The following is a 27,606-nucleotide window of genomic DNA, read 5'->3' as shown; positions in this document are numbered from 1 at the left end:
AACTGTATAATTAATGTCTGTGCAAAAAGAAATAGGGAAATGACTAGTATATATTACAGACTTCATTAAAAGTTCATCCTTTCACACAAAAGAAAAACTTTAGCTTAAAGCAATAAATCTAATTAAATATATTGTATTTTTGGTAGTAATCCGCTTTACCTCCTCTTTTGGCTATTAGCTCTACCACTTTGTTTTACTTTACTGTTGATTGCTCTGGGGTTTACAATATGCATCCCTAACTTACCATAGTTTATCTTCAAATAAAATTATGCCACTTCACATATAATGTGAGAGCCTCATAACTTTGTGCTTCCATTTCTTCCTATTTGTGTGTTTCCATCTGGAGTGGTTTTCTTTAACATAAAGATTATTTTATAATATTTCTGGTACCAGTCAGCTGCCAGTTAATTTTCTTGACTTCTGTTTGTCCAGAAAAGTCTTTATTTTGCCTTCATTATTGAAGGATAGTTTCATTGTATGTAGATTTCCAGGTGATGAGATATTTTTTTTCTTGGATTATTTTAAAGGTGTTTCCTCATTTTCTTCTGGCTTGTCTTACTTCTTTTGAGAAGTGGTTTTTCTTATCTTTGATCCCTTCAATATAATATATTGTTTTCTCTGGATGCTTTTGAGATTTTTTTTATCAGTAGTTCTCAGCAATTTGATTATGAATGTGCCTTGGGGTTCTTTTCTTTCTGGTTCTATTCTTTGTTGAGCTTCTTGGATCTGTGGGTTTATAGTTTTTATCAAATCCGAAAGATGATGTTCCATTATTTTTTCTTCTTTCCTCTTTCTCCCTTCCTGTACTCCAATTACATGTATGTTAAACTGCTTGTCATTGTCTCAGAGGGTACTAAAGCACCTTTAATTTTTTCCATCTTTTCTCTCATTTTGGATAGCTTTTATTGCTGTGTCTTCATATTCCCTCATCTACTCTTCTCCAGTGTTTAATTTCCTGTTAAATTTACCCATTGAATTCCTTATTTCAGATATTATATTTTTTTCATTTCTTTGTAGCACCTTTTTTGGTTCTTTTTTTATCCGTTTCTTATTATATTTTCCTTTACATCCTTGCACATTTTTACAATAACTTAATGTACTTGCCTCCTATTTTTGTCATTTCTATCATTTCTAGATCTATTTTCATTGACTGATTTTTTTCTCCATTTATGGATTGCATTTTCCCTTTTCTGTGAATGTCTATAGTAATTTGTATTGAATGGTGGATGTTATAAATGTTATATCAATGAGTGTCTGATACTATTGTCTCCCTTTAAAGAATATTGCATTTGTTTTGGCAGCCATTAGGTTTGTTGTGGAGCATCTTAGATCAGTTGTTGATTTGTTTTTAAGCTTTGCTAAGGTAGATCTAAGTTAGTTATTACTCTAGTGATATTTTAGATCTCTTCTGAGGTTTTATCCTCCTTGAGTCACTACTGAATAAAGCCTTTTTCATTCTGACTTGCTCTAACTGTCTTCAGGCCCTTTATAAGCTTTTGAAATTGTTCACCTTTAAACTTTCCAGTCTTTTTTTCCCAGTAGTTTTCTTTGGTCTCTTGAAATTTCTCCCTGTGCATATACAGCTTAGCTAAAGCGTAAAGAAACTCATATATTGATTTCTAGAGCTCGTTTTCTGCATAGCTCCCTTATGTCTGATATTTTGCCTGCAAATTCCAGTTGCCTCATTTTCCCTAAACTTGAATCTCTTTCTCCTGAACTCATTAAGGCCACTGGGTTCAGCTTGGGTTTTATGGTACCTGGGCCACACCTCAGAAATTGCCTTCAGGCAGAAAGCCAAGGTAATTATAGGGCTCATCTCCTTTGTTTTTCTTTCTCTCAGGGATCATGGATCTATACCACCTATTTCTCCCCTGTTTAAAAACAATTTAATATACTTCATACAGTTGTCTATTTGTTTATACCAAAAAGTAAAATCCAAATACTAGTAATTCTACTGTGGCTGGAAGTTGAAATCTAACTTTTTTTTTTTTTTTTTTTTTTTTTTGCTTTTTAGTTGTAGAAACAGGAGGATGGGAGGAAACTCTTTTCTTCCTCTCCCTCAATGAGCGTGGTTATGAAAGAAAGTATCTCTTGACCTAACTAACATAGGCCATGTTTCTTAGAATAGTGTTCCCGTAGAATCTACATTTTTATGTTCAATAGAATTGTCTTCTTTTCTAGACTTACTTGTTAAATTGTTAAAACCCTCTGTGTGGAAAGGTAAAGGGAGATTGGTGAAAATAGTATCATTTTTATTCCTACTATCACTGCAGGGAATAGTTTTACCTTGTTTTGAAAAAAGATAAAGAGGCATAGTGTTAATCCATAATGTAGTTGCTGATATTCTCAGTTTTACAAATTACTTGAAGCTTTCAGGTGGCATAGCAAAGGCTGCTCTGAGTTTCATAGTGTACCTGGGTTTTTTTGTTTTTTTGTTTTGTTTTGCTAACTAATGTAGTCTTATTTTTTGTAAGTGCTTTTCATTCAGTAAATAATTTATAGCAATTTTATTATTTGCATATATGATATCCAATGTATAGTTTGTATCTTTCTGGCTTTCTCATACCTGTTATTAAACTATATTAATCTACGTGTGAACTGTAATGTTTTATTTTTTTTAATTTTTATTTATTTTTTATTTTTTTATTAACGTACAATGTATTATTTATTTCAGGGGTACAGGTTTGTGATTCATAAGTCTTACACAATTCACAGCGCTAACCATAGCACATAACCTCCCCAGTGTCCATCACCCAGCCACCCCATCCCTCCCACTCTCCTCCACTCCAGCAACCCTCAGTTTGTTTCCTGAGATTAAGAGTCTCTTATGGTTTGTCTCCCTCTCTGGTTTCATCTTGTTTCATTTTTTCCTCTCTTTCCCCATGATCCTCTGCCTTGTTTCTCAAATATCAGTGAGATCATATGATAATTGTCTTTCTCTCATGGACTTATTTCACTTAGCGTAATACCCTCTAGGTCCATCCACGTCGTTGCAAATGGCAAGATTTCTATTTTTTTGATGGATGCATAAATTCCATTTTGTGTGTGTGTGTGTGTGTGTGTGTAATATATATATATATATATATATATACCAATCACATCTTTATCTATTCATCTGTCAATGGACATCTTGGCTCTTTCCATAGTTTGGCTGTTGTGAACGTTGCTGCTATAAACATTGGGGTGCACATGCCCTTCGGATTACTACATTTGTATCTTTGGGGTAAATACCCAATAGTGCAGTTGGTGGGTTGTAGGGTAGCTCTATTTTCAACTTTTTGAGGAACCTACATATTGTTTTCCAGAGTGGCTGCACCAGCTTGCATTCCCATCAACAGTGTAGGAGGGTTCCCCTTTCTCTGCATCTTAGCCAACATCTGTCATTTCTGACTTGTTAATTTTAGCCATTCTGACTGGTGTGAGGTGGTATCTCATTGTGGTTTTGATTTGTATTTCCCTAATGCCGAGTGATAGTTGAGCACTTTTTCATGTGTCTATTGGCCATTTGGATGTCTTCTTTGCAGAAATGTCTGTTCATGCCTTCTGCCCATTCCTTGATTGGATTATTTGTTCCTTGGGTGTTGAGTTTGATAAGATCTTTTTTTTTCTTAGGATTTTATTTATTTATTTGACAGAGAGAGAGAGACAGCCAGCGAGAGAAGGAACACAAGCAGGGGGAGTGGGAGAGGAAGAAGCAGGCTCCCAGCAGAGCAGGGAGCCCGATGCAGGGCTCGATGCTAGGACCCTGGTTCACGCCCTGAGCGGAAGGCAGCTGCTTAACGACTGAGCCACCCAGGCGCCCCTGATAAGTTCTTTATAGATTTTGGATACCTGACATCTAATATGTCATTTGCAAATATCTTCTCCCATTCTGTTGGTTGTTTTTCGGTTTTGTTGACTGTTTCCTTTGCTGTGCAAAAGCTTTTTATCTTGATGAAGTTCCAGTAGCTCATTTTTGTCCTTGCTTCCCTTGCCTTTGGCAATGTGTCTAGTAGGAGGTTGCTGTGGCTGAGGTCGAAGAGGTGGCTGCCTATGTTCTCAAGGATTTTGATGGATTCCTGTCTCACATTTAGGTCTTTCATCCCTTTTGAGTCTATTTTTGTGTATGGTGTAAGGAAGTGGTCCAGTTTCATTCTTCTGCATGTGGCTGTCCAATTTCCCCAACACCATTTGTTGAAGAGGCTGTCTTTTTTCCATTGGATATTCTTTCCTGCTTTGTCGAAGATTAGCTGACCATAGAGTTGAGGGTCCATTTCTGGGCTCTCTATTCTGTTCTATTGATCCATGTGTCTGTTTTTGTGCTAGTACCATACTGTCTTGATGATTACAGCTTTGTAATAGATCTTGAAGTCCAGAATTGTGATGCCACCAGCTTTGCTTTGCTTTTTCCACATTCCTCTGGCTATTCCAGTTCTTTTCTGGTTCCATACAAATTTTAGGATTATTTGTTTCATTTTTGTGAAAAAAGTTATGGTATTTTGATAGGGATTGCATTAAATGTGTAGATTGCTCGAGGTAGCATGGACATTTTAACAATATTTGTTCTTCCAATACATGAGCAAGGAACGTATTTCCATTTCTTTGTGTTTTCCTCAATTCCTTTCATGAGTATTCTATAATTTTCTGAGTACATATTCTTTGCCCCTTTGGTTAGATTTATTCTTAGGTATCTTATGGTTTTGAGTGCAATTGTAAATGGGATTGATACTTTAATTTCTCTTTCTTCTGTCTCGTTGTTGGTGTATAGAAATGCAACTGATTTCTGTGCATTGATTTTATATCCTGCCACTTTACTGAATTCCTGTAGGAGTTCTAGCAGTTTTAGGGTGGAGTCTTTTGGGTTTTCCATGTAAAGTATCATATAATCTGCAAAGATTGAGAGTTTGACTTCTTCTTTGCTTGTTCGAACGATTTTTATTTCTTTTTGTTGTCTGATTGCTGAGGCTGGGACTTCTAGTAATATATTGAACAGCAGTGATGATAGTGGACATCCCTGCTGTGTTCCTGACCTTAAGGGAAAAGCTCTCAGTTTTTCCCCATTGAGAATGATATTTAATGTGGTTTTTTCATGGATGGCTTTTATGATAATGAGATACGTACCCTCTATCCCTACAGTGTGAAGAGTTTTAATCAAGAAAGGATGCTGTACTTTGTCAAATGCTTTTTTTGCATGTACTGAGAGTATCTATGGTCTTTGTTCTTTATTTTATTAATGTAGTGTATCACATTGATTTGCAGATGTTGAACCACGCTTGCAGCCCAGGAATAAATCCCACTTGCTCTTGGTGAATAATCCTTTTAATGTACTGTTGGATTTGGTGAAAATTTTTGTATCCATGTTCATCAGGGATATTGGTCTGTAATTCTCCTTTTTAATGGGGTCTTTGTCTAGTTTGGGGATCAAGTTAATGCTGGCCTCATAAAATGAGTTTGGAAGTTTTCCTTCCAGTTCTATCTTTTGGAACAGTTTCAGAAAAATAGGTATTAATTCTTCTTTAAATGTGTGATAGAAGTCCCCTAGGAAGCCATCTGGCCCTGGGCTCTTGTTTGTTGGGAGATTTTTTATTACTACTTCAGTTTCCTTACTGGTTATGGGTCTGTTCAGGTTTTCTATTTCTTCCTGTTTCAGTCTTAGTAGTTTATACATCTCTAGGAATGCATCCCTTTCTTCCAGGTTGTGTAATTTGTTGGCATATAGTTGCTTATAATATGTTCTTACAATTGTTTGTATTTCTTTGGTGTTGGTTGTGATCTCTCCTCTTTCATTCATGATTTTATTTATTCGGGTCCTTTCTCTTTTCTTTTTGGTAAGTCTGGCCAGGGGTTTATCAATCTTATTAATTCTTTCAGAGAACCAGATCCTAGTTTCGTTGATCTGTTCTACTGTTCTTTTAGTTTCTATTTCATTGATTTCTACTCTGATCTTTATTAATTCTCTTCTCCTGCTGGGTTTAGGCTTTATTTGCTGTTCTTTCTCCAGCTCCTTTAGGTGTAGGGTTAGGTTGTATATTTGAGACCTTTCTTGTTTCTTGAGAAAGGCTTGCATTGCTATATACTTTCCTCTTAGGACCGCCTTTGCTGTATCCCAAAGATTTTTAGCAGTTGTGTTTTCATTTTTATTTGTTTCCATGAATTTTTAAAATTCTTTAATTTCCTAGTTGACCCATTTATTCTTTAGTAGGATGCTCTTCAGCCTCCATGTATTTGAGTTCTTTCCAACTTTCATCTTGTGATTGAGTTTGAGTTTCAAAGCATTGTGATCTGAAAATAGGCAGGGATGATCCCAATCTTTTGGTACCAGTTGAGACCTGATTTGTGACCCAGGATGTGATGTATTCTGGAGAATGTTCCATGTGCACTAAAGAAGAATGTGTATCATGTTGCTTTGTGTTGGAATGTTCTGAACATATCTGTGAAGTCCCATCTGTTCCAGTATGTCATTTAAAGCCCTTATTTCCTTGTTGATCTTTTGCTTAAATTATTTGTCCATTTCAGTGAGGGGGGTGTTGAAGTCCCCAACTATTATTGTAATACTGTTGTTGTGTTTCTTTGATTTTGTTATTAGTTGGCTTATATAATTGGCTGCTCCCATGTTAGGGGTATAAATATTTACAATTGTTAGATCTTCTTGTTCTGTGGAGCCTTTAAGTATGATGTAGTGTCCTTCCTCATCTCTTATTGTAGTTTTTGCTTTAAAATCTAATTTGTCTGATATAAGAATTGCCACCCCAGCTTTCTTTTGATGTCCATTAGCAAGTTAAATGGTTTTCCACCTCCTCACTTTAAATCTGGTGGTGTCTTTGGGTCTAAAATGAGTCTTTTGCAGACAGCATATCGATGGGTCTTGTTTTTTTAACCAATGTGATATCAGGTGTCTTTTGATTGGGGCATTTAGCCCATTTACATTCAGGGTAACTATTGAAAGATATGAATTTAGTGCCGTTGTAGTGCATGTAACGTAACTCTTACTGTATATTTTCTCTGTTCCTTTCTGGTGTATGTTACTTTTAGGCTCTCTCTTTGTTTAGAAGACCCCTTTCAATATTTCTTATATGGCTGGTTTGGTGATCGCAAATTCTTTTAGTTTCTGTTTGTCCTGGAAGCTTTTTATCTCTTCTTCTATTTTCAATGACAGTCTAGCTGTATATAGTATTCTTGGCTGCATATTTTTCTCTTTTAGTACCCTGAATATGTCATGCCAGTCCTTTCTGGCCTGCCAGGTCTCTGTGGATAGGTATGCTGCCAATCTAATGTTTCTGCCATTGTAGGTTACATACCTCTTGGCCCGAGCTACTTTCAGGATTTTCCCTTTGTCTCTGAGATTTGTAAGTTTTACTGTTAGATGTCAGGGTGTTGACCTATTTTTATTGATTTTGAGGGGGGGGGTTCTCTGTGCCTCCTGGATTTTGATGCCTGTTTCCTTCCCCAAATTAGGGAAGTTCTCCACTATAATTTGCTCTAATATATTTCTGCCCCTCTTTCTCTTTCTTCTTCTTCTGGGATCCCAATTATTCTAATATTGTTTTGCTTTATGGTATCACTTATCTCTTGAATTCTCCCCTCATGATCCAGTAGTTGTTTATCTCTCTTTTTCTCAGCTTCTTTATTCTCCATCATTTGGTTTTATATATCATTAATTCTCTCTTCTGCCTCATTTGTCCTAGGAGTTAGAGCCTCCATTTTTTATTGCACCTCATTAATAGCCTGTTTGATTTTGACTTGGTTAGATTTTATTTCTCCAGAAAGGGATTCTCTAGTATCTTCTGTGCTTTTTTTCAAGCCCAGCTAGTATCTTTGTAATTGTTATTCTGAACTCTAGTTCCAACGTCTTACTAATGTCCATATTGATTAGGTCCCTGGCAGTGGGTACTGCCTCTTCTTCTTCTTTTTGAAATGAGTTTTTCCATTTTATCATTTTGTCCAGAGAAGAATGGATGAAACGACAGAGCAAAATGCTAAAAGGGTAACAACGACCCCAGAGAAATATACCCTAAACAACTCAGAAGAGACCTGAAACCCGGGGGGAAAATAAAAAAAATGTATAATCAGGCTGGTGAATAGAACAGAGCCACACACTAGATTTTGGGAGTGTTTTGGTCTGTTAGAAGAAACTGCCTCCCAAATTTGAAGGAAAAAAAACCAAACTCTCTCTCTCTCTCTCTCTCTCTCTCTCTCTCTCTATATATATATATATATACACACACACACACACACGCACACACACACAAAAATAAGGGTAAGTACAATGAAGGGATAGAATATGGTTGCAAAAGTAAAAATTAAAAAAAGATTTTAAAAAAGTAATTGATAAGCTGTTTGAAAAAAGAAAATAATTTAAAGAATAAATAAATAAAAGGAGAGAATGTGATCAGGGGGGTGAATAGAACAAAGCCATACACTAGATTTAGGGTATATTTTGGTCTGTTAGAAGACACTGCATGCCAAAATTTTAAAGAAAGAAAAAATATATGTATATATGTATATGTTTTATATATGTGTGTGTATATGTATATATATACATATACACACAAAAAATAGGGTTAAATGCAATGAAGGGGTAGAATATGACTGTAAAACTGAAAATTAAAAAAGATTTTAAAAAAGGAATTGGTAAGGGTCGCCTGGGTGGCTCAGTCATTAAGCATCTGCCTTCGGCTCAGGGCGTGATCCCCGCATTCTGGGATCGAGTCCCACATCAGACTCCTCCGCTGGGAGCCTGCTTCTTCCTCTTCCACTCCCCCTGCTTGTGTTCCCTCTCTCGCTGGCTGTCTCTCTCTCTCTCTGTCAAATAAATAAATAAAATCTTTAAAAAAAAAAAAAAGGAATTGGTAAGATAAGAAGTTGGTTGACAAAGGAAAGACTAAAAATTAAAAAAAAAGGGGCGCCTGGGTGGCACAGCGGTTAAGCGTCTGCCTTCAGCTCAGGGCGTGATCCCGGCGTTCTGGGATCGAGCCCCACATCAGGCTCCTCCGCTATGAGCCTGCTTCTTCCTCTCCCACTCCCCCTGCTTTTGTTCCCTCTCTCGCTGGCTGTCTCTATCTCTGTCAAATAAATAAATAAAATCTTTAAAAATATAAAAATTAAAATTAAAAAAAAAGATACTGGAAAAGAAAAAATAAAGAAAATTTTAAAAATTAACTTCGAAAGACTAAAGTATCTTTGGAAAAAAGCCATGAATGCTATGTGCTGTATTCCCCTAGCGCTGGAGTTTTGCAGTTCTCATTGATTGGTAAACTTGGTCTTGGCTGGATGTTCTTGCTGATCTTCTGGGGGAGGGCCTGTTGCAGTGATTCTCAAATGTCTTTGCCCCAGGCGGAATTGCACTGCCTTTGCCAGGGGTGATCTGCTAAGTGATCCGGCTCTGGTTTGCTCTTTGTAGCTTTTGTTCCCCCGAAGGCTTTCCATACAGCTTTAGAGGATGAGAATGAAAATGGTGGCCTCCCAACCAATGGCTCTGTAGGAGCCAAGACCTCGGGCCCCCCTATTCAGTGTGCCCTCAGAGAAAAGCTGTCAATCACTCCTGTCTCCATCCATACTTCATGCTCACCTGGCCTGTGACCAAGTATTTCTATCTTTGGCACATGACCCTTTTTGGAGTCTCCAAACCCAGCATATTCCTGCGGCTTGCTCCTGCACCATTCCTCCCCAGGGAGGAAGGAGAGTCTCCCCGGATCTGCCGCTTGTTGGGCCCCAGCTCGAAGAGCAGTGGCTCGACTGTGCCATGAGTCATGGTTTATGGCAACCCCGAGGTGAGAGCCCACTCCTGGGGTCACTCTTTGCAGCCGGCTTCCCCACTCTGATACCTGCGGGCTCTGCCACACTCAGGCACCCCCAGACTTTCTGTGACCCCAAGGGTCCTGAGACCACACTGTCCCAGCGAGGGTTCTACCCCTGGCTTAGCCACCAGAGCAACGTCCCTCACTGGAGCAGACTTCTTAAAGTTCCAATTTTGTGTTCCGCTGCTGTCTCATTTGCCAGTAGCTGGCTGACAGAGGCTCCGTCTGCCCTCCGCGGTATATATTCCCATATATCACCTCAGATTCACTTCTCCGTATGTCCTACTTTCCAGAAAGTGGTTGCTTTTCTGTTCATAGAGTTGCTGCTATTCTTTTCTTCGATCTCCTGTTGAGTTCCTAGGTGTTCATAATGGTTTGATAGGTATCTAGCTGAATTCCTGGGACCAGATGAAATTTAGGTCTCCTACTCCTCCACCATCTTGGAACACCAAAAAAACCCATGTGAACTGTAATGTGTTTACTTGAGTATGCTGATAAAAATTGGCACAAAGTCTTTCAAATATGTGTATTTGCCTTTGCAGTTGTTTTTATAAATAATGTTTTATCTCAAATCATCTGAACATGCCTAATATTAAAACTAAAATCATATAAATTTGTATAGCCAGGAAATGAATCTAGAGCTCTGCTTTTTATAATGTACATCTCAGGAAAGATACGGATCAGAACAATTTTCCCTTTTGAGCCCAGGGTATTGCTTATTGTGGGACGTTCTACAGGCTCCAGGCGATAATGCCTAGGCCAGGTATTCTTAACCCAAAGTGAGGACTGACTGGGTAGGATCTGTGAACCCCACGGGATAAAGATTACATCTTTCTTGGGACACCTGGGTTGCTCACTTGGTTGAGTGTCTGCCTTTGGCTCAGGTCATGATCCCAAGGTCCTAGAATCCAGTCCCGCATTGGTCTCCTTACTCAGTGGGGATCCTGCTTCTCCCTCTGCCTGCACCATCCCCTGCTTGTATGCTCTCTCTCACAAATAAATAAGTAAAATCTTAAAAAAAAAAAAAATTACATTTTTCTTTTCCTACCTTCTAAACTAAATGTCTTTTCATTATGAATGTAAGCATAAAATAGTTTTGGCAGGGACTTTATTGACTTTGTAACATAGGAGATGCAGTATATCATATAAGGTCAGAAAATAGATTCTAGACTTCAGGGCAGGCAAATTGCCTACATTTGAATCCAGACTTTATGACTTATTTAGCTATGTGACCATGGGCAGGTTACATAACCATTTAAATGCTGTGGTTTCCTCCTTTATAGAGTTGTTGCAAAGATTAAAAGAGTGAAGATTTATTAAAGGAACTTACGTTAGTGTGAATGTTATGCATATGTTTGCTATTATTATTACTTTAAAAAAAATATTTTATTTCCTTTATATGGATTAGGCCCTAGACGTTTAGCCTGAGACAGATTTATATAGTTGAAAGCTCAAAGTCTAATGGGAAAGACAGATTTTGGAAGAGACATAATTAATATTATCTAAGCGTTAGGGAGGAAGGAATGCAAGATTCTTAGCTGTATCTTGTGGTAGATTGGGGGCCAGGCAAGGAAGATGTTAAACTGAATAAGCAAAGAATGGAAAGAGGATTCCAAGCAAAGCAACAGTGTTTGCAAAGGCTGTGAGCTGGAAAAGATCCTGATACATCTGAAAATTTAAAAGAAAGTCATTGTGGCTACACAAGACAAAAAAATAAATAAATAGAATGGTAGAAATGAAACTTGAGAAGTAGGCCCAGGCCAGGTCCAGCAGGAGATCGCACAATTTAAGGATTGGGGGGACGCCTGGGTGGCTCAGTCGTTAAGCGTCTGCCTTTGGCTCAGGTCCTGATTGGGATCAATCCCCGCATCAGGCTCCCTGCTCTCCCACTCCCCCTGCTTGTGTTCCCTCTCTCGCTGGCTGTCTCTCTCTGTCAAATAAATAAATAAAATCTTAAAGAAAAAAAAATTTAAGGATTGGGATGTTTCCCTAATAGTACTGGGAATTTATCAGATTTGCATTTTTAAATGAGTAGTAGGCCTGCTAACAGGAGGTAGGATCTGAAGGAAGTAGGTATTAAATATAGCAGAAGGAGGCTACAGAAGCAATCCAAGGAAGAGATAATTACCTTTTGATAGATTACAGTGGACTAGAATGGCAATAGTAGACATGAGGGAATGTGGAGAAATTCCACTATTTATTTGAGGGACTTGATGATTGACTGTAAGTAGAGGATGAGGTAGAAGGACTCAAGATGTTTAGTTTTCTGGCTTGAGAAGTTAGGTGGATGGTGGTGCCTTTTATAGTGTTGATGAACGTACCAGAGGAATGTACCAGAGGAAAATAGGGTATCTAAAACATGTATAGTTGGATGTACTTGAATGTAGTCAGTTTGAGGTGCCCATGAAATCCGTAGGAGATATCAGTAGTTAGTTGGATACATTTACAAATCTATTGCTCTGGTAAGCTGTTCAAGAATCTGGTTGTTGGAGAAAAGATGGCATATAAGAAGGAGGACTCTTCTTTCGAAGAGGTAAAAGGAAAATGTGAGAGTATCTGAGCCGAAGCTGATATAAATGAAGGACAGCTAGGGATGCAGAGCAGAACTCCAGGGAATATTAATGGAAGGTTGGAAGGAATGAATTTTATTTCAAAGATATGCTGAAAAAAAGAAGTTACTTCAAAAGACTAAAGATTAGAATGTACCCACTGATGGTGAAGTATAAAAGCTTTTAAGAGGAAAAATAGGGATGAAATGGAGACAATTTTAGTGAAATTTAAGAAGTAGTTCTGACTTAAGAGGACATGCCCCCGGGGCAAATGTGCTTTGGTTCTTATTAAGCAACTCATTGCCATTCCATAGTCTTTTTAATGTAGAGTTGCAAAAGAACCTTTTTAGGTTTAGCCAAACTGACATTATTGAATGATGTTAAACTTTAATTATTAAGAAATTTTTTTTCCTTCCTCCATTTCTCCCGCATCTCCAACCCATCTTCCCTCTATCCTTTCCTAGGAGGGAGGTAGGATGGAATGTAGAGGTTGGATAAATGGGACCTTTAAAGGGGAAAAGTGTTGTTTTTTAAATAGTTAGGTGACTTACTGGGCAGATCTTTATTCTAAATGATTCTGAGTCCCAATGTAATACAGTTGACCCTTGAGTAACACAGGTTTGAACTGTGCGGATCCACCACAGTTTTTGGTTTTGTTGTTTTTTTCAGTAAATACAGTACAGTACTGTAAATGTATTTTCTCTTCCTTATGATTTTCTTGATAACATTTTCTTTTCTCTAGCTTACCTTATTGTAAGAATATATGTATATATTCTTATGTACAAAATATATATAACATATAACATGTGTTATTTAACTGACTTTACGTTATTTATTGGTAAGGCTTTCAGTCAATATAGTGGGCTATAATTAGTTAAGTTTTAAGGAAGTTAGAAGTTATATGTAGAGTTTCAAGTGTGCTGTATTACTTACAGTTCTTGATAAACTGAAAAGCCACATGTTTGCAAGCACTACCAATTGTTTTTCATTCACTCATTATTCATATATTGCTCATCTACAATGTGATTGATACTAAAAGTAGGATATAAAAAAATTTTTTTTAATTAAAGTAGGATATAATTCTTTTAAAGTGTTCACTTCAGTGGGCAAATGAGAATGTGAGATAATCAAGATGGAACACTAAATGTCATAAGAAAGATAGGGTTCATTGGCAGAATAAGTAAAAACATTAAGTAGGAGGTAGCATTTGAATTGAGTTTTGGGGAATTAGAGAATAATGGGGGAAGTTAAGACAATTTTAGAATTTTAGGTGGGAGATAAACACAGGCTCAAACTTAGCAAACTCTTAAGACTTATTACTCCATTGAGTCCTTGATTTTGACAAGCAATAATGGATGAATATTATACTCGTAGAGTATAGTTGTGGTCTTGTCATAACATTTCAAGAAATTAAAATGTTTTAATGAAAGCAAATTGTTGTTACCCTATTTGTCATCTGCCACATTTCAAATGAAATACTTGTGAAAATAAATGCAGTGTCAGTAGCACCTGAAGTAGGAATATGAACAGTTTGTGAAATTTTAAAATAACTTTTTGTTTGAATATAATTTCACACTTGCAGAAAAGTTGCATGATTATAAGGAACCATGTATATTGTATATTATATGATTTTTTTCTGAACCATTTGAGAGTAAGTTGGAAACATCATACCCTTTTGCCACCAGTACATTTGTGTGTATTTTCTAAGAACAAGAATATTATCTTGATAACTACAGTACGATTATCAGAATCAGGAAATTTTATATTGATTTAATATAATACAATTTACAAGCCACATCTAAATTTTGCTAATTGTCACATAATGTACTTAATAATCAATATTCTTCAAGTCCAGGATTACATCCAGGTTCATATACTGCATTTAATTGTCATGTCCTTTTATTCTCTTTTAATCTGGAATCATTCTTTAGCCTTTCTTTGTATTTCTTGACACTGACGTTTTTGAGGAGTTCAGGACATTTGTAGAATGACCCTCAATTTGAGTTTGTCATATGTATTCTCATGATTACATTCAGGTTATGCATTTTTGACAGAAGTACCCTAGAAATGATTTTTTGTCCTCACTGCATGTTATCAGGAGTACGTGATTTTGAATGAATGAATATAGGCCATAATATTATAGTAACTTTATGTATGGTGACAGATGGTAAGTAGACATCATGGTGCACATTTCATAATATATATATAAGTGTTGAATCACTATGTTGTTACACCTGACATAGTAATATTGTATGTCAACTATATTTAAGTTTAAAAAAAAAGAGTACATTTTTGGTTTGCTCCAATATTGGTGATGTCTGTCCGATCATACCATATATTATTATTATTTTCCTCTTTGTAATCAATAAGTACTTTTTGGGCAGATACTTGAGGCTTTGTTCTTTTCAGAACCTCAGCCTATTAATTTTAGCATCCATTGAGGTTTTTTTAATTCCATCATGATTTCTATATATGTTAGTTGGTATTCTATATAAGAAAGAGCTCTCTCTTTTTTTTTTAACTTTATTCATTCAGTTGTTTATATCATTGTGGACTCATAGATTCTTATTTTATTCAGTGAGTCATATAATTTATTGCTATCATAGTTTTAATGCCTAAGTTATCCCAGATTTGACTAGAAGAGTTCTTGTCAAGCAGTTTTTTGTGTTATTTTGGTATTTATTCATTGCTGTTTCTGTATTTTCTTACTTCTTGGTACAAAAATCCCCCCTTTTTTTCAGGTTTGTAATTGCTGTGCTCCAAGCCCCGAATCAACCTTTTCTCTTAGGATCCGTGATTCCTCCTAATGGAGAATGACATATAAAACCCAAGCCTCTGAATCAACCTTCTCTTCAATGAGCCCTGGTTACTTTTATTGAAAAGGTGTTTACATATATGTCTATGTATGTGTGTGTATATATATGTATGTATATATACATATGTATACATACACACACACACGCACTATCTACACACCAAGGTGTGTACATTGGTGACATTGACATTTCTTCTAGGCCCTCAGCAAACGTGTTCATGTCTGTGCATATACATGTGTATATATTCATAGTTTTACTCTCTGTAGATAGGTAAATATGGAAATAAATAAAATATAGATGTGTGTACAGATATATATGTATATATGCATAAATGCCTATACACTCATGTAGATCTATACCTATATCCATTTTGTCTATATAGATGGATATATGTATTTTGAAATACATATTAAAATATTTGAGATATATATACACACACAGACACACAACACAACAAATATAAGTGTGTATACTGATACCAATAAGAAATTTTTAATTAATCAAAACTCAGGTGAGGCACTGAGGCAGAATAATGAGATTTTACAGAAGAGAGAACTATAGGTGATTTCTCTCTACTAAGCTCTTACTGCATTCCCCAAATCACAAACTGAAAAACTGAAGCTAGACGACTTTTCTTTTTTTTTTTAAGATTTTATTTATTTATTTGACAGAGACAGACAGCCAGCGAGAGAGAACACAAGCAGGGGGAGTGAGAGAGGAAGAAGCAGGCTTCCAGTGGAGGAGCCTGATGTGGGGCTCGATCCCAGAACGCCAGGATCACGCCCTGAGCCGAAGGCAGACGCTTAACTACTGCGCCACCTAGGGGCCCCTAGACGACTTTTCTTTGAGATGGCCAAGACTCTCTCCTACCCACTCTCTTGGCCAGTAACATGAAACTGATGCTGAATTACACTCCTAGCACTGTAAAGTGACTCAGTGTTTTGTATCTATATGTCTGAAGGTGTAGAGATAGTAATTGAGAAGGAGTTGAGGCTGCAAGGGCTGTAGGAGTGGCATACTCTGGGAACTATAGTATTTCATTCAGATTTTCTGACAGTGGAAGAACTACAGATGCTCAAATTATCCAGTAGTAAAGTTCATTCTCAAAGTAACATGAGCTAGCTTTGGAATCAGCCATCCTGAATTTTAGCTGCAGTATTTTTACAGATATACAACAGATAAAATATTATAAAATGCCCTAAATTAAACAGTATCTTATTCATTATTAGTCACTCTTTTTCACTTTAAAATCTAAGAATACCATGTATATTCTATTAAATATTTTAGTCTGAAATGTATGAGACTAAGAAATACCCAGAAAGTATTGGGAGGATAAAGGAATAATCAACTGAGTTACAGGGTTCTCTTTTAGGCTCATTTCTTCTATTTCATTAATGAATATTTAGAAAAAGTTAAAAATCAGCAAAACTTTATTGAGCACCTTATTCCACTTCCTTTTGTTTGAACTACAATTAAGTGCAAAGTATACTCTTTATTCTCAAGGAATGTAGTCAAGTAGAGGAAATAAGACTAAACAAGGCCTTACTCTGAATTGATAAAAGATTCAGAAAATACTTTGAGTCCTCAAGAAAATTAATAAAACAAAATCTGCACCTAGACATGATAGTGAATCTGCAGTCCATAAAAGACATAGGGAATGCTGTAAAAGAAACCAGAGAATGAAGCCTGATTACCAACAAGTTCAATTAGACTGATAGCAGAAGTATTAACTACAACCACGGAATCCAAAAAACACCAGAGAAAATAACTGTTGATCTAGAATTGTATGCCCAAGTAAAGCTGTCATTGTTCATCCCTGAAAGTAAAAGTTACACTGTGTGAATGTTCCTAACATTCCTTTTTGGGGATAACGTGTTGTAAGTCAAATCATTGCTCCGACCTAAAATCTCCTACCAATTGTACTTTGAAGACAAAAATGAGTAAGACTGGTTTCTTAAAAGCCTTGGAGTTTTTAAATTTTTTAAAAAATCTTACTGTTTTTATTCTTTTTAGTTTGATGAACACACGTCTTCGTTGTGGGCTCTTCTCTCCCTTTAATTGTGGTGTTTGTTCTGTCAGTCTTCAGGTTGATTTCTGGGGTATTTAGGATGATTTGATAGTTATCTAATAGTGTTCATGGGACTATACAAGCCTAGGGTCCTTCTAGTCCGCCGCCATCTTCCTCAAAACACCCCTGCCATGGAGTTTTTTTAATGCTGTTTTTATTAATAAGTGAAGTGGAACTGAGTAACACAAAATAGATATAATTTAGTATAGATTGTATTAAAAGCAAAGTCTGTCTCCAAAATAATACCAAACTTCCAGTATGGTAAAACCTGATAATATCAAACTTTTTTTACATTTGTGATACATTTATAAGTCATACTTTTTTTTTAAGATTTTATTCATTTGAGAGAGAGAGACAAGAGACAAAGAGAGCACAAGCAGGGGCTGTTTCACAGGGACAGGGAGAAGAAGACTCCCCACGGAGCTGGGAGCTCAACATGGGGCTCCATCCCAGGACCTGCAGATCATGACCTGAGCCAAAGACGCTTAACCATCTGAGCCACCCAGGCACCTCTCTAAGTCAGAGTTCTATACTGACCTCTTGGTTTATTTGTGAAATCAGAGCTTCCTAAGCAAATGAATAATATTAAAAGGGGATGCTTAGGTAGAACTAAGCTATTTTCAACCGTTCTGTGAATATCTGTTTAATAAAAATACCATGTACATAATCATCTTGAGCAGAAAACTGAAAGTAAACTTTTGCTTCGTTATACCCATTACAAATGATTTAATTTCATTCCGTCAACTAGAACTAGATTTCTACCACGTTGATTAGCCTAAGGGTCTTTAAAAGATGTTCCTTTAAAACATTTTAAAATTCATCTTTTACTAATTCAGGTAGGTAATTTATTTAGTCTAATTTCTGAGACTTTTCTTTGATTGCAGGAAGTATAGGATTTCATAGATACAGTTAAATCTTTCAGAATTTTTCTTTCAGTTATATTTATTTACCTTTACTCCCCAAATCAGTTTACTCTTAGCATTTAAGTGTTCTCCTTAGGGGTAGATATAACTAACAATTTATGAGTTTTGTTGTTTTGTGTTTTGGCTAAAGTTCTTACTCTCCTAATAGGCACAATAGAGAGGTTTGTATCTTACGTTGTTAATAAAGTTGTGAAATAAAAATTGTTATTGCTCTGAGTCTATCAGGCCAAATTTAATTTGTTGCGAACAAGAGGATTTCCTTCAGAGTAAGAAAGAATGGAAGCCTTACAATCTAGTAGTAAAATGAACTTTATATTTTCATCCAATTAAAATATTTATATTATCTTTATCCAGTCATATCTCTTATCAAATATGTCTTCTCATCTCATTTCATTTCTCAAATCCAGTTCCAAAAGTGTCTGAAGTACTTTCTGGGAGGCTTCTTAGTATCACCCTCTCCCCCCTGATCACCTTGAATTTTAATCCGCCAGAATTATTTCACTGCTTTTGTAGGGATAAAGTGTATCAGTGTTCACTTCTTATTTAACTCAGGAATGGAAATAATGCTGAAATGTATGAGATACATGATAAGCACGCAACAATTGCTCAGTAAATGTCTAAAGTGAATTTATTGCAGCATGAACGTACCCCTTCTGTTGGAAGTACTCCACTGAGAACTGATTTTTTATTAGACTTCATTTTCCTTCTTTCTATAGTCTTATTTCTTTGATCATCCCTCCTCACTTTGTTAAAATTTTCTTTAATTCCTGTATTGAGAAACCCTGAGCTAGAAAAAAGCTTAGTTAGACTCTAATTCCAGAGAGGACATTATTCTATTGGTAGCTAAGGGCACTATTTCTTGAATATATAATCTCAGAATTACTTTCCTGTCTCTTCCATTGTGGTTTCATTAAAAGAAATCTAGGAAAATTATCAGTAGTAATTATTTTCCTTCCAGTGTTTCTTTCAAATAACAGTATACTGTTCCACAGGTAATGCAAGTACTTGAGTATTCTTAGTTTCTACCTCCCATAATTTATAACCTTGCTGTCATTCATTTTTTTCTATAAGCTATAATCACAAAATTCATTGTTGTTATTTGAACAAGCTATTATCTACCAGATCCATTAAGGATAAGAAAAATAAAAAAATACAGTTTACCTTTATTTGTTCTTTTTCTCATACTATTCCTTTCTTTATGTACATCCAAATTTCTAACTATAATTTACTTCTCTCTGAATAATTTCTTTTAACAGTGTTTGCAAGGCAGATCGCCTTGCAAAAAAATTTTCTGTACATTTTTTTTGTCTGAGACTGTCTTTATTTCTCTTACACATTTGAAGGATGATTTTACTGGATACAGAATTTTAAATCGGTGGGTTTTTTTCTTTCAACACTGAATATTTCAGTCCACTGTCTTCTTGCTTGCATTCTTTCTTTTTTTTATTTAAAAAAATTTAAATTGAAATCCAATTAATTAACATATAGTGTATTATTTGTTTTAGGGGTACAGGTCTGTGATTCATCAGTCCCATGTCATACCCAGTGCTCATTACAACACATACCCTCCCCAATGTCTATCACCCAGTTACCCCATCCTCCCACCCTCTACCCCTCCAGCAACCCTCAGTTTGTTTCCTATGACTAAGAGTCTCATGGTTTGTCTCCCTCTCTGGTTTGGTCTTGTTTCATACTTGCATTGTTTCTAAGAGAAGTGTGATGTAATTCTCATTTTTCTCTGTAACTAAATTCCCACACTACCCTCCCTTCCCTTCTCCGAATCCCCCCTGTCCCTTCTCTGCCTTCTTTTCCAGATTTTCTCTTTGTATTTGGTTTTACGCAGTTTTAATGTGATAAAGCTAGGTATTGTTTTTGGTATTTATCCTGCTTGGAGTTCTCTGTACTACTTAGATTTGTGGTTTTGTGTCTGTCATTAACTGGGAAATTCTGAGCCATTATTACTTGACATAGTTCTTCTTTCTTCTCCTTCTGGTATTCATATTTTATATTTGTTAAACCTGTTATAATTGTCCCACGATTCTCAGATACTCTATTCCATGTTTTCATTGTTTTTTTTCTCTTTACATTTCTGTTTTAGCCATGTCTGTTGACATATCTTGAAACTCTGATTTTTTTTTCCTTGTTCATGTCCATTCTACTAATGGTTGCATCAAAGGCATTCTGCATTTTTTTTTTTTGAGATTTTATTTATTATTTGAGAGAGAGAGCACAAGAGAGAGAGCAGAGAGCACAAGTGGAGGGGAGGGGCAGAGGGAGAAAGAGAAGCAGACTCTTTGCTGAGCAGGGACCTCATGCGGGTCTTGATCTCAGGATCCTGACATCATGACCTGAGCTGAAGGTAGACACTTAACCAACTGAGCCACCCAGGTACCCCCATTCTTCATTTTTGTTATGTGTTTTTGATTTAGCATTTCCTTTTGATTCTTTATCTTAGATTTTCTGTCTGTCTGTTTATGTACTTATTCTTGTATATTGTCCACTTTTCCCAATAAATTCTTTAACATGTTAACCATAGTTGCTTTAAATTCCAAGTCTGATAATTCTGAATTCTCTGCCATATCTGTTTCTGATGCTTGATTTATCTCTTCAGACCGTTTCTTTTTGTCTTTTAGTATGCTAGGTAATTTGTTGTGGAAAGCTAGACATAATGTATTGGGGAAAAGGAACTTCAATAGATGGGTGGTTAGTTTCAGGTCTTATGTTTATCTGGCTAGGGGTTCAGCTGTGTTTATTATTTGCTATAGCTCTGGGGTCCAAGGCCAAAATTTCCTCTTATTGTCTTTGAGTTTTCCTAGAGAACTTAAATAGGATGTGAGTCCTACAGTTCTTCTGTAATTCCCTCTTATTTTATAGGAACCCTAGTGATGTGGTGGTAATGTGGGGAGGTGTGGGAGGAAATGCTCTATACTCTTATCATTAGGTCTGATTCCTTTAGTGAGCCCGAATTGGGCATTTCCCTTCCCTCATGTCAGTTAAGCGCTGGTAAAATAGTTTTTTTATGGGCAGGCCTTATTAAGGAGAACAAAAAGGTCTAGAATATTTCAGAATGGTTACTTTTCCCCTTCCACTGCTGGAAGCAGGAAAGGATTTTTCTGTCTTCACAGTGAGAACCTCCTGGGACTCATGGAAATAAAATTGGGAAATGTTTGGGAGATCTGTCTTTAAGGCTCCACCTCCTATTAATTTTTAATTCTTAAGCTAGTCCATACTGAGCCTGAGCAATTAATCACTTACAGTTTAAGGTATTCCTTCCACAGTACTGGCTTCAACCTATGACTTCTGCACCTGGGATTTTGCTTCCTCTAAGCCCTGATTCTCTGTATCTGCCTGTCTGTTTTTCCAGTTTTCAGAACAGTAGTTTGCTCTTTGACCTCATTTCTCTGATAGATCTAAGGAGAGTTGTTGATTTTTAGTTTGTTCAGGTTTTTTTTTTTTTTTTTTTTTTTGGGGAGGACAGTAGTGACTGCTTCCAAGTTCTTTGTATGTTGGACAAGAAACCAGAAGTTTATGTTTCTTACTAGAATGAAGATTTCTCTTTAGAGCATGCTTAATCTCTTAAGCCTAGAATCAGTGTTTCCAGTGAATATTTTAACACAGATGACATTTGGACAGAGATTTTTTTTTTCATCTCCTTTTGAAATTATCGTTTGTTGATTTTTCTAAATGCAGCGTACAATCGCATGTAAGCAAGATGGCAATGAATCCTTGATGCTTTCTTTCTAAACCTTGATTCAGGATTAGAAAAGATTGTTTTTTAATCTTTTCTTTTAAAGATTTTTTTTTAAAAAACTCAAACACTTTTCTCCCTTAAAACATGTAGACAGGATGAATAGTGAGGAGAATTTGTGTACTGTGTTTAACTCCCTTCCATGTACCAGATACTCTCCTGTGTGGCTACAAGGAAGAGTAAAGGTAGGATATCAAAATTATAATGTTCTAAGGCTAGTCTGGTAACTGAAAGGTGAATGATATGAAACTCATATATTACATGATACTATTCAGTCGTGTCCACAGGAGCATGGAGGCAGGACACTTCATCTTATCTTGGTAGGGTTGAGATGAGGTATGAAAAGTTGCCTGAAACAGTTGACATGTGACAGGCAGACAGATTGCTTAAGAGATAGAGGGTTTAGCCTATGGTTGCTTTTCTTCTGCAGTCAGGAATTAGAGAGCAAGGCAAATTGGTCAAGTTACATAGTGTTTCTCCAACTCTACTGATGTATGGTTTTATTATTTGGCTTGATATTTTATGAAGACACTTGCCCTATAATGTATTTTGAAACCAAATGTAAGCAGTTTTTGAACCATTTTCTATTATCATGTAGTATGAAAGTTGAGAATTAACCATAATATTGTATTTCATATTAACTTTTAAGTATGAACTGCCAAAATAGTTTAATTTTTTAATTCTCAAATATGTCTCTGAAGTATTTTGCATAGTGGTAGAATTAACTTGGGTTTGAATTAAATTTGATTGGTTTTTTTATTGCTTTAAACATAAGGATATTTTATAATTTCATAGATAATAGGAAATTTTCAGAAATGATAAGCTGCTCATTTTAGCTAATCTCATTTAGTTAGGTCATTTTTTCCTGAAGTGGCAGGCCATTATATAACTTTGTACATATTTTTGTCTGATCCTACATATTTTTAGTTTATTTTTTCAGGCTTACAGCACCACTACCTTCTGGTGAAGGTATAATGAACGTAATTTTAACTACTATGTTAAGATATAGGAATACTATTTGGTTAATAACGATTAGATTATTGCCTCATTCTAGTGCAGTGTTGTAGTGTTTGAAATTATCATTACTAACCAAAGTAAAGCTATTCTAGCATACATCTAACATACTCTTTCTAAAATGAATGAATATATATACATAGAAGAAAGAATTTTAGGCTCCTTAAAGAAAGCAGGATAGAGAATCTATTTTAGATTACAGAATATAGCACCAAAGCAATTGACATCTTAATTTTCTAAAAAAAAATCATCTTCTGATTTTGTTTCATGAAATTTGACTTTTAATTATGTTGCTGCTATAATGTTCTCTGAGATATTGTGCATAGATGATTAAAGACATTTTTGGAGAGAGCAATACATCTTAAAATGACCATTGAAATCTATTAAATCATTGCTTTTACTCGGTATCTCTTTCCTCACTCTCTTTGCTTTCCTTCATAGAAGTAGTGCGTTAGCTTTCTAGTTTTGCGGTAACAAATTACTATGATTTCAGTGGCTTAAAGCCACACAAATATATTATCTTACAATTCTGCAGGTCAGAAGTCCAGTATGATTGTCACCAGACTGAAATCAAGGTATACACAGGCTGTGTTCCTTTTTGGAGACTCTAGGAGACAGTCTGTTTATAGCTTATTTGAATTGTTGGCAGAATTCAGTTCCTTGTAAATACGGGACTGGGGACTTGTTTTCTAACTGGCTGTTGAAGGGTTATCCCACCTTTTAGAGGCTTATGGTCTCCTTCCTTCACCTTCAAAACCAGCAATGACCATTCAAGGTCATTTCACTTTGCATCCCTTTGTCCTTTTGTAATCTTCCAGTTTTAAAAAATTAAAGGATTAGATTGGGCCAGTTTGGGTAATCCAGGATAATCCCCCCTCTGGTCCTTAACCTCAATCATATCTGCATAATTCCTTTTACCATGTAACATAACATATGAATAGGTTCCAGGAGTCAGAATGTGGACATACTTGAGGAACTATGTTTCTGCCTGCTACAAACAGTAATACTGTCTAAATTTGCTGGATTAATTTTCCTTTTTTGTGTAGAATACCTCTGACTTTTTCCTCCTTGATTCGGTAAATACAAAAGAGGTGTTAGGATTCAGTCAAGATAGTACTGTATCAGGTATAATTCCTATATGGAAATCGTAGGGGAAAACAGATTCTAGAAACACTGAAAAAAGAAAATATGGTTTCAGAGTACCGCTTTGAAAAAACAGGAAGTCTTTGTATATTTTTGCAAGTTTATATTAACTGGCCCTAATTTTTAGTATTAAGGTTCGTAGTTATTCACATAGCAGCAGTGAGTAAGCCAGAATCTCCTAATTTAGTATTAAAACATTTCAGTCATAAAATAAATAAGTACTAGGGTTATAATGTACAACTTAATGGACTACAGTTAACGCTACTGTAGGATACATAGAAAAGTTTGAAAAAGAATAAATCCTGAGAGTTCCCAACACAAACAGAACTTTCTTTCCTTTTTTTATTTTTTTCTTTCTTTCTGTTTTATCTACGTAAGAAGATGGATGTTAGCTGAACCTGTTGTAATCATCTAACAGTGTATATGTACATGAAACCATCATGCTGTAATGCCTGAAAATTATACAGTGATATATGTCGATTATTTCTCAATAAAACTGGGGGAACACTCAAAGATAGATACTCATTCAGAGCAATAACATAATAATTTATGTGAATTTTGATAATGGATGGCATTACATCTTAATGTGTTATTTTTTTTTTCCTACCTAGATTATCACAAAGTATGTGTATGAGCTCTTGGAAAAGGACTGTAACTTGAAAAAAATCTCAATTCCAGTAAGTCCAGTTTTTAAAAATGGTTAAACTTTGAAATGAAATAGTTTTCAATTCAGAAGAAACTGTTTATATTAGTTTAACTGTGGTAAATTTAAACAATAAGGTCCTAATGTGTTGATACTGATCATGATAATATTAAATTTCTGGCAGTGTACCTCATTTTGTTGTGCACAATAATTCTTTAAAATTAATACTCTTCAATGTAGAGAAAAAAACACTGATAACCAGTCTTTTTTGAAAATGATGATGCCTTTAAAAGGACTACCCCCTCTGCCTTTTCTTATTTAATTAGTATGATTTATTTTTACTTATTTTTTCAGAGTAAACCAGTGTACTTAATGTTGCACTTAGACATTCACTGTCTCTTTAATTATTTCCTGATTTTTATAATTATATATTTTATTTCCATTTTATCTCCTGTGCACATTTCCAAATTCATTTCTTATGCTTCCTGTTTTATAACATTGGTCCTTCCCTTTTTTGCAGAACATTCTTTTCAAATTTTGTACATTTTCCCATTTCAGAGTGAAAAAGTTTGAGATTTGTTCTCAGTCTCAAATTCACAAAAAAATTTTTTTATGTAAAACATGATACAATCAAAAAAATGAAGAAACAGTAATCTTATATATGAAACGATGGTGGTGTTAGATTAGGTGATCCTTGCTGTTCCTGATAACTTTTTGAGTTTATGATATATAAAAATCTGGAAGGCTTTATGAAAGCAATTAATTTAAGGCACAAAATTTTGCATATAAATACTTTGCTTAGATGAAATTTTGCATGAGATTTTTAAATTCCTTGGGTAAAGTTACTCTATTATGAATTAGAGGGTTTGAGGATTTTTTAATATTTATTTTCACAAATTAATTCCAAAGTTCAATATTTAAAAGGAAAACCTATTTTATGTTTAATTTTATATAAATAAGCTCAAATGCTAGGTCACATTGGTAATCATTTATTCATTTACTCAACAAATATTTGTTTAAAACCCTTTTAGGTGCCAAGTGCTTGTGATAATACTAGTGAATAAAATATTACTCTGTGCAACAACTAGGCTAACCTTCATTTATTTGGAAACTTTTCTTCCTTTTGTTCAGTCTTCCTTTCTTGCTAATTTTATTTCTTTCAAAGTTTCTGAAGAACTATATTTAAGGAGACTTAGCTTGATTTATTGGTACAACACAATTAGGACTGAGCCATTTAACTCTTTAATACTCGTAGTTATATGGAATTTTTAAACTCACTTTAATCCCTTAGATTTCCAGAAGAAATCAAAAGATAATTGGCCATATAGATTATGTTAAATGATTAAGTTTCACTAATTTGCTTTATAGGAAACTTGGGATTAGGTTTAGGAGGACTTCGTTTTATAGATCTGATTCCTTTCCTCTTGTTTAAATTTAGATTATAAAGCTAATAAACATAAAGAAAGCTTTACATTGTATGAGACCTATAGTAAGTGTCATGTCCATTTTTAGTTAGTAAACATTTCCTGATTTTGTAAACTGAAAAGAACCAAAATTTGTTTTGTTCGTTTTAGGAAATTAATGTCTCTCCTTAAGTTACCATCATATATTTTATATCATTATGAAATTTTTCTTCTGTAACTATTCATTTTCTCCTGAGTTCTCTTAAATCCCAAAGCTAGCAGTGAAGGTGGTGTTTTGTTTTGTTTTGTTTTGTTTTGCTTTGTTTTGTATCACAGTTGTTCTTTTTATTATAGGAATACCACCAAAGTTTGTTTCTTTTCCCTGATGATGAACTAAGTTTTAGTTTTATATTTGAACTATTTAATAAGGAAAGAAAGCCTTCTTTTCTTTCCTTTCCTTTTCTTTTTGTAAATAACAGCACCCTGTGGAAACCTATGATTTGATGGTAAAGATCATGATCACGACCCATGTTTACTCCCTACCTTATATATATTCTCTTGTACAAATTATTCTCAATTGTAGTATCTTACACGTGTGTAGAACTTCAGATTACATAAATTAACTTAATTACTTGATTGTAAATTTTCCATTTTATTCAGCCATGTTTAAATGATCATCACAATGAGTGGGGTTCATGAGTATCCTAAAGTGAATTGTTAACTGCTAAAAATTGTTCTCACTGATCAGTTGGTCTTTGAAGTTGATTGGTTAATAAAGTTAGGTGGTGCACTAGAATGACTTTTATATGCATTCCTTAATGAAAGCTCAGTTTAATGAATTAGCACTGTTTGAAGACAATGGCCTTGGAACAGACATTTTCAAACTTAATTAAGCTAATGCCAAAAATTATGTTTTATTCGTATAGATATTTTAGTATTTAAACTTAGTACTAACCTTTTACAGAGTAAGTTATAGATACCAACTAGAGTTCTGTGTTAAATTGAGATGAATATAAGCCAATGACCATCCTAAATACTGTTCTTACTCCTTAATCATTAATACCACTACATTTCTCATTTTCATTTTTTTTCCTTGAAAATTTTGATTTTCTCATGTTTTTTAAGTCAGTTCTTCTGCATGTTCAAGTAAAACTTTTATTCATTTATTCACGGCTACCTTAATTTGCAGCCCTTAAATATTTTTGAACAGCATTTTAATATAAAAAACACATTTTTATCTTCTGAAAATAAGCACTCTTCCAGTTTTAAAGTGATTACTGTGGAATTTAAAGTGCCAACATTCCATTGCTTAAAAAATTGACTCAGTTCCTTGGTAACAGGGGACTTAGTCAAATAGAGAAAAGAAATAGTGAACAGCACCTACTGGAAAGTCTATAGCTACAGGGTTTTGTTTTGTTTTGTTTTATTTTGTTTTATTAAGATAAACAGATGTCCATTTCCATAGCCATTCCAGGATCCATTAAGGCCTCAATGATTTAAGAGGTACTTTTATTTGTGCACAT

At 35.1% G+C, this 27,606-nt stretch overlaps 1 protein-coding gene across 12 annotated transcripts in view; it reads left to right on the top strand.

Annotated features, from left to right (window-relative positions):
* The window catches only part of FAM172A (family with sequence similarity 172 member A), a 428,036-nt gene that overhangs the window by 93,593 nt on the left and 306,837 nt on the right, over positions 1-27,606 (top strand). For 11 of the 12 annotated variants that reach the window (XM_057307513.1, XM_057307511.1, XM_057307506.1 and 8 more), the window contains one exon: positions 24,649-24,714. The exons of the other annotated variant lie outside the window; for it this stretch is intronic. In XM_057307513.1, coding sequence (XP_057163496.1) covers positions 24,649-24,714 — 66 coding nt within the window. The remainder of the gene's footprint in view (positions 1-24,648; positions 24,715-27,606) is intronic. 12 annotated transcript variants of the gene reach the window in all.

The sequence above is a fragment of the Ursus arctos genome, unplaced genomic scaffold (assembly GCF_023065955.2).
Source record: "Ursus arctos isolate Adak ecotype North America unplaced genomic scaffold, UrsArc2.0 scaffold_5, whole genome shotgun sequence".
Classification (NCBI taxonomy): Eukaryota; Metazoa; Chordata; class Mammalia; order Carnivora; family Ursidae; genus Ursus; species Ursus arctos.
Note: the sequence above shows the minus strand (reverse complement) of the source record. Positions and strands in the feature narration are given on the sequence as shown.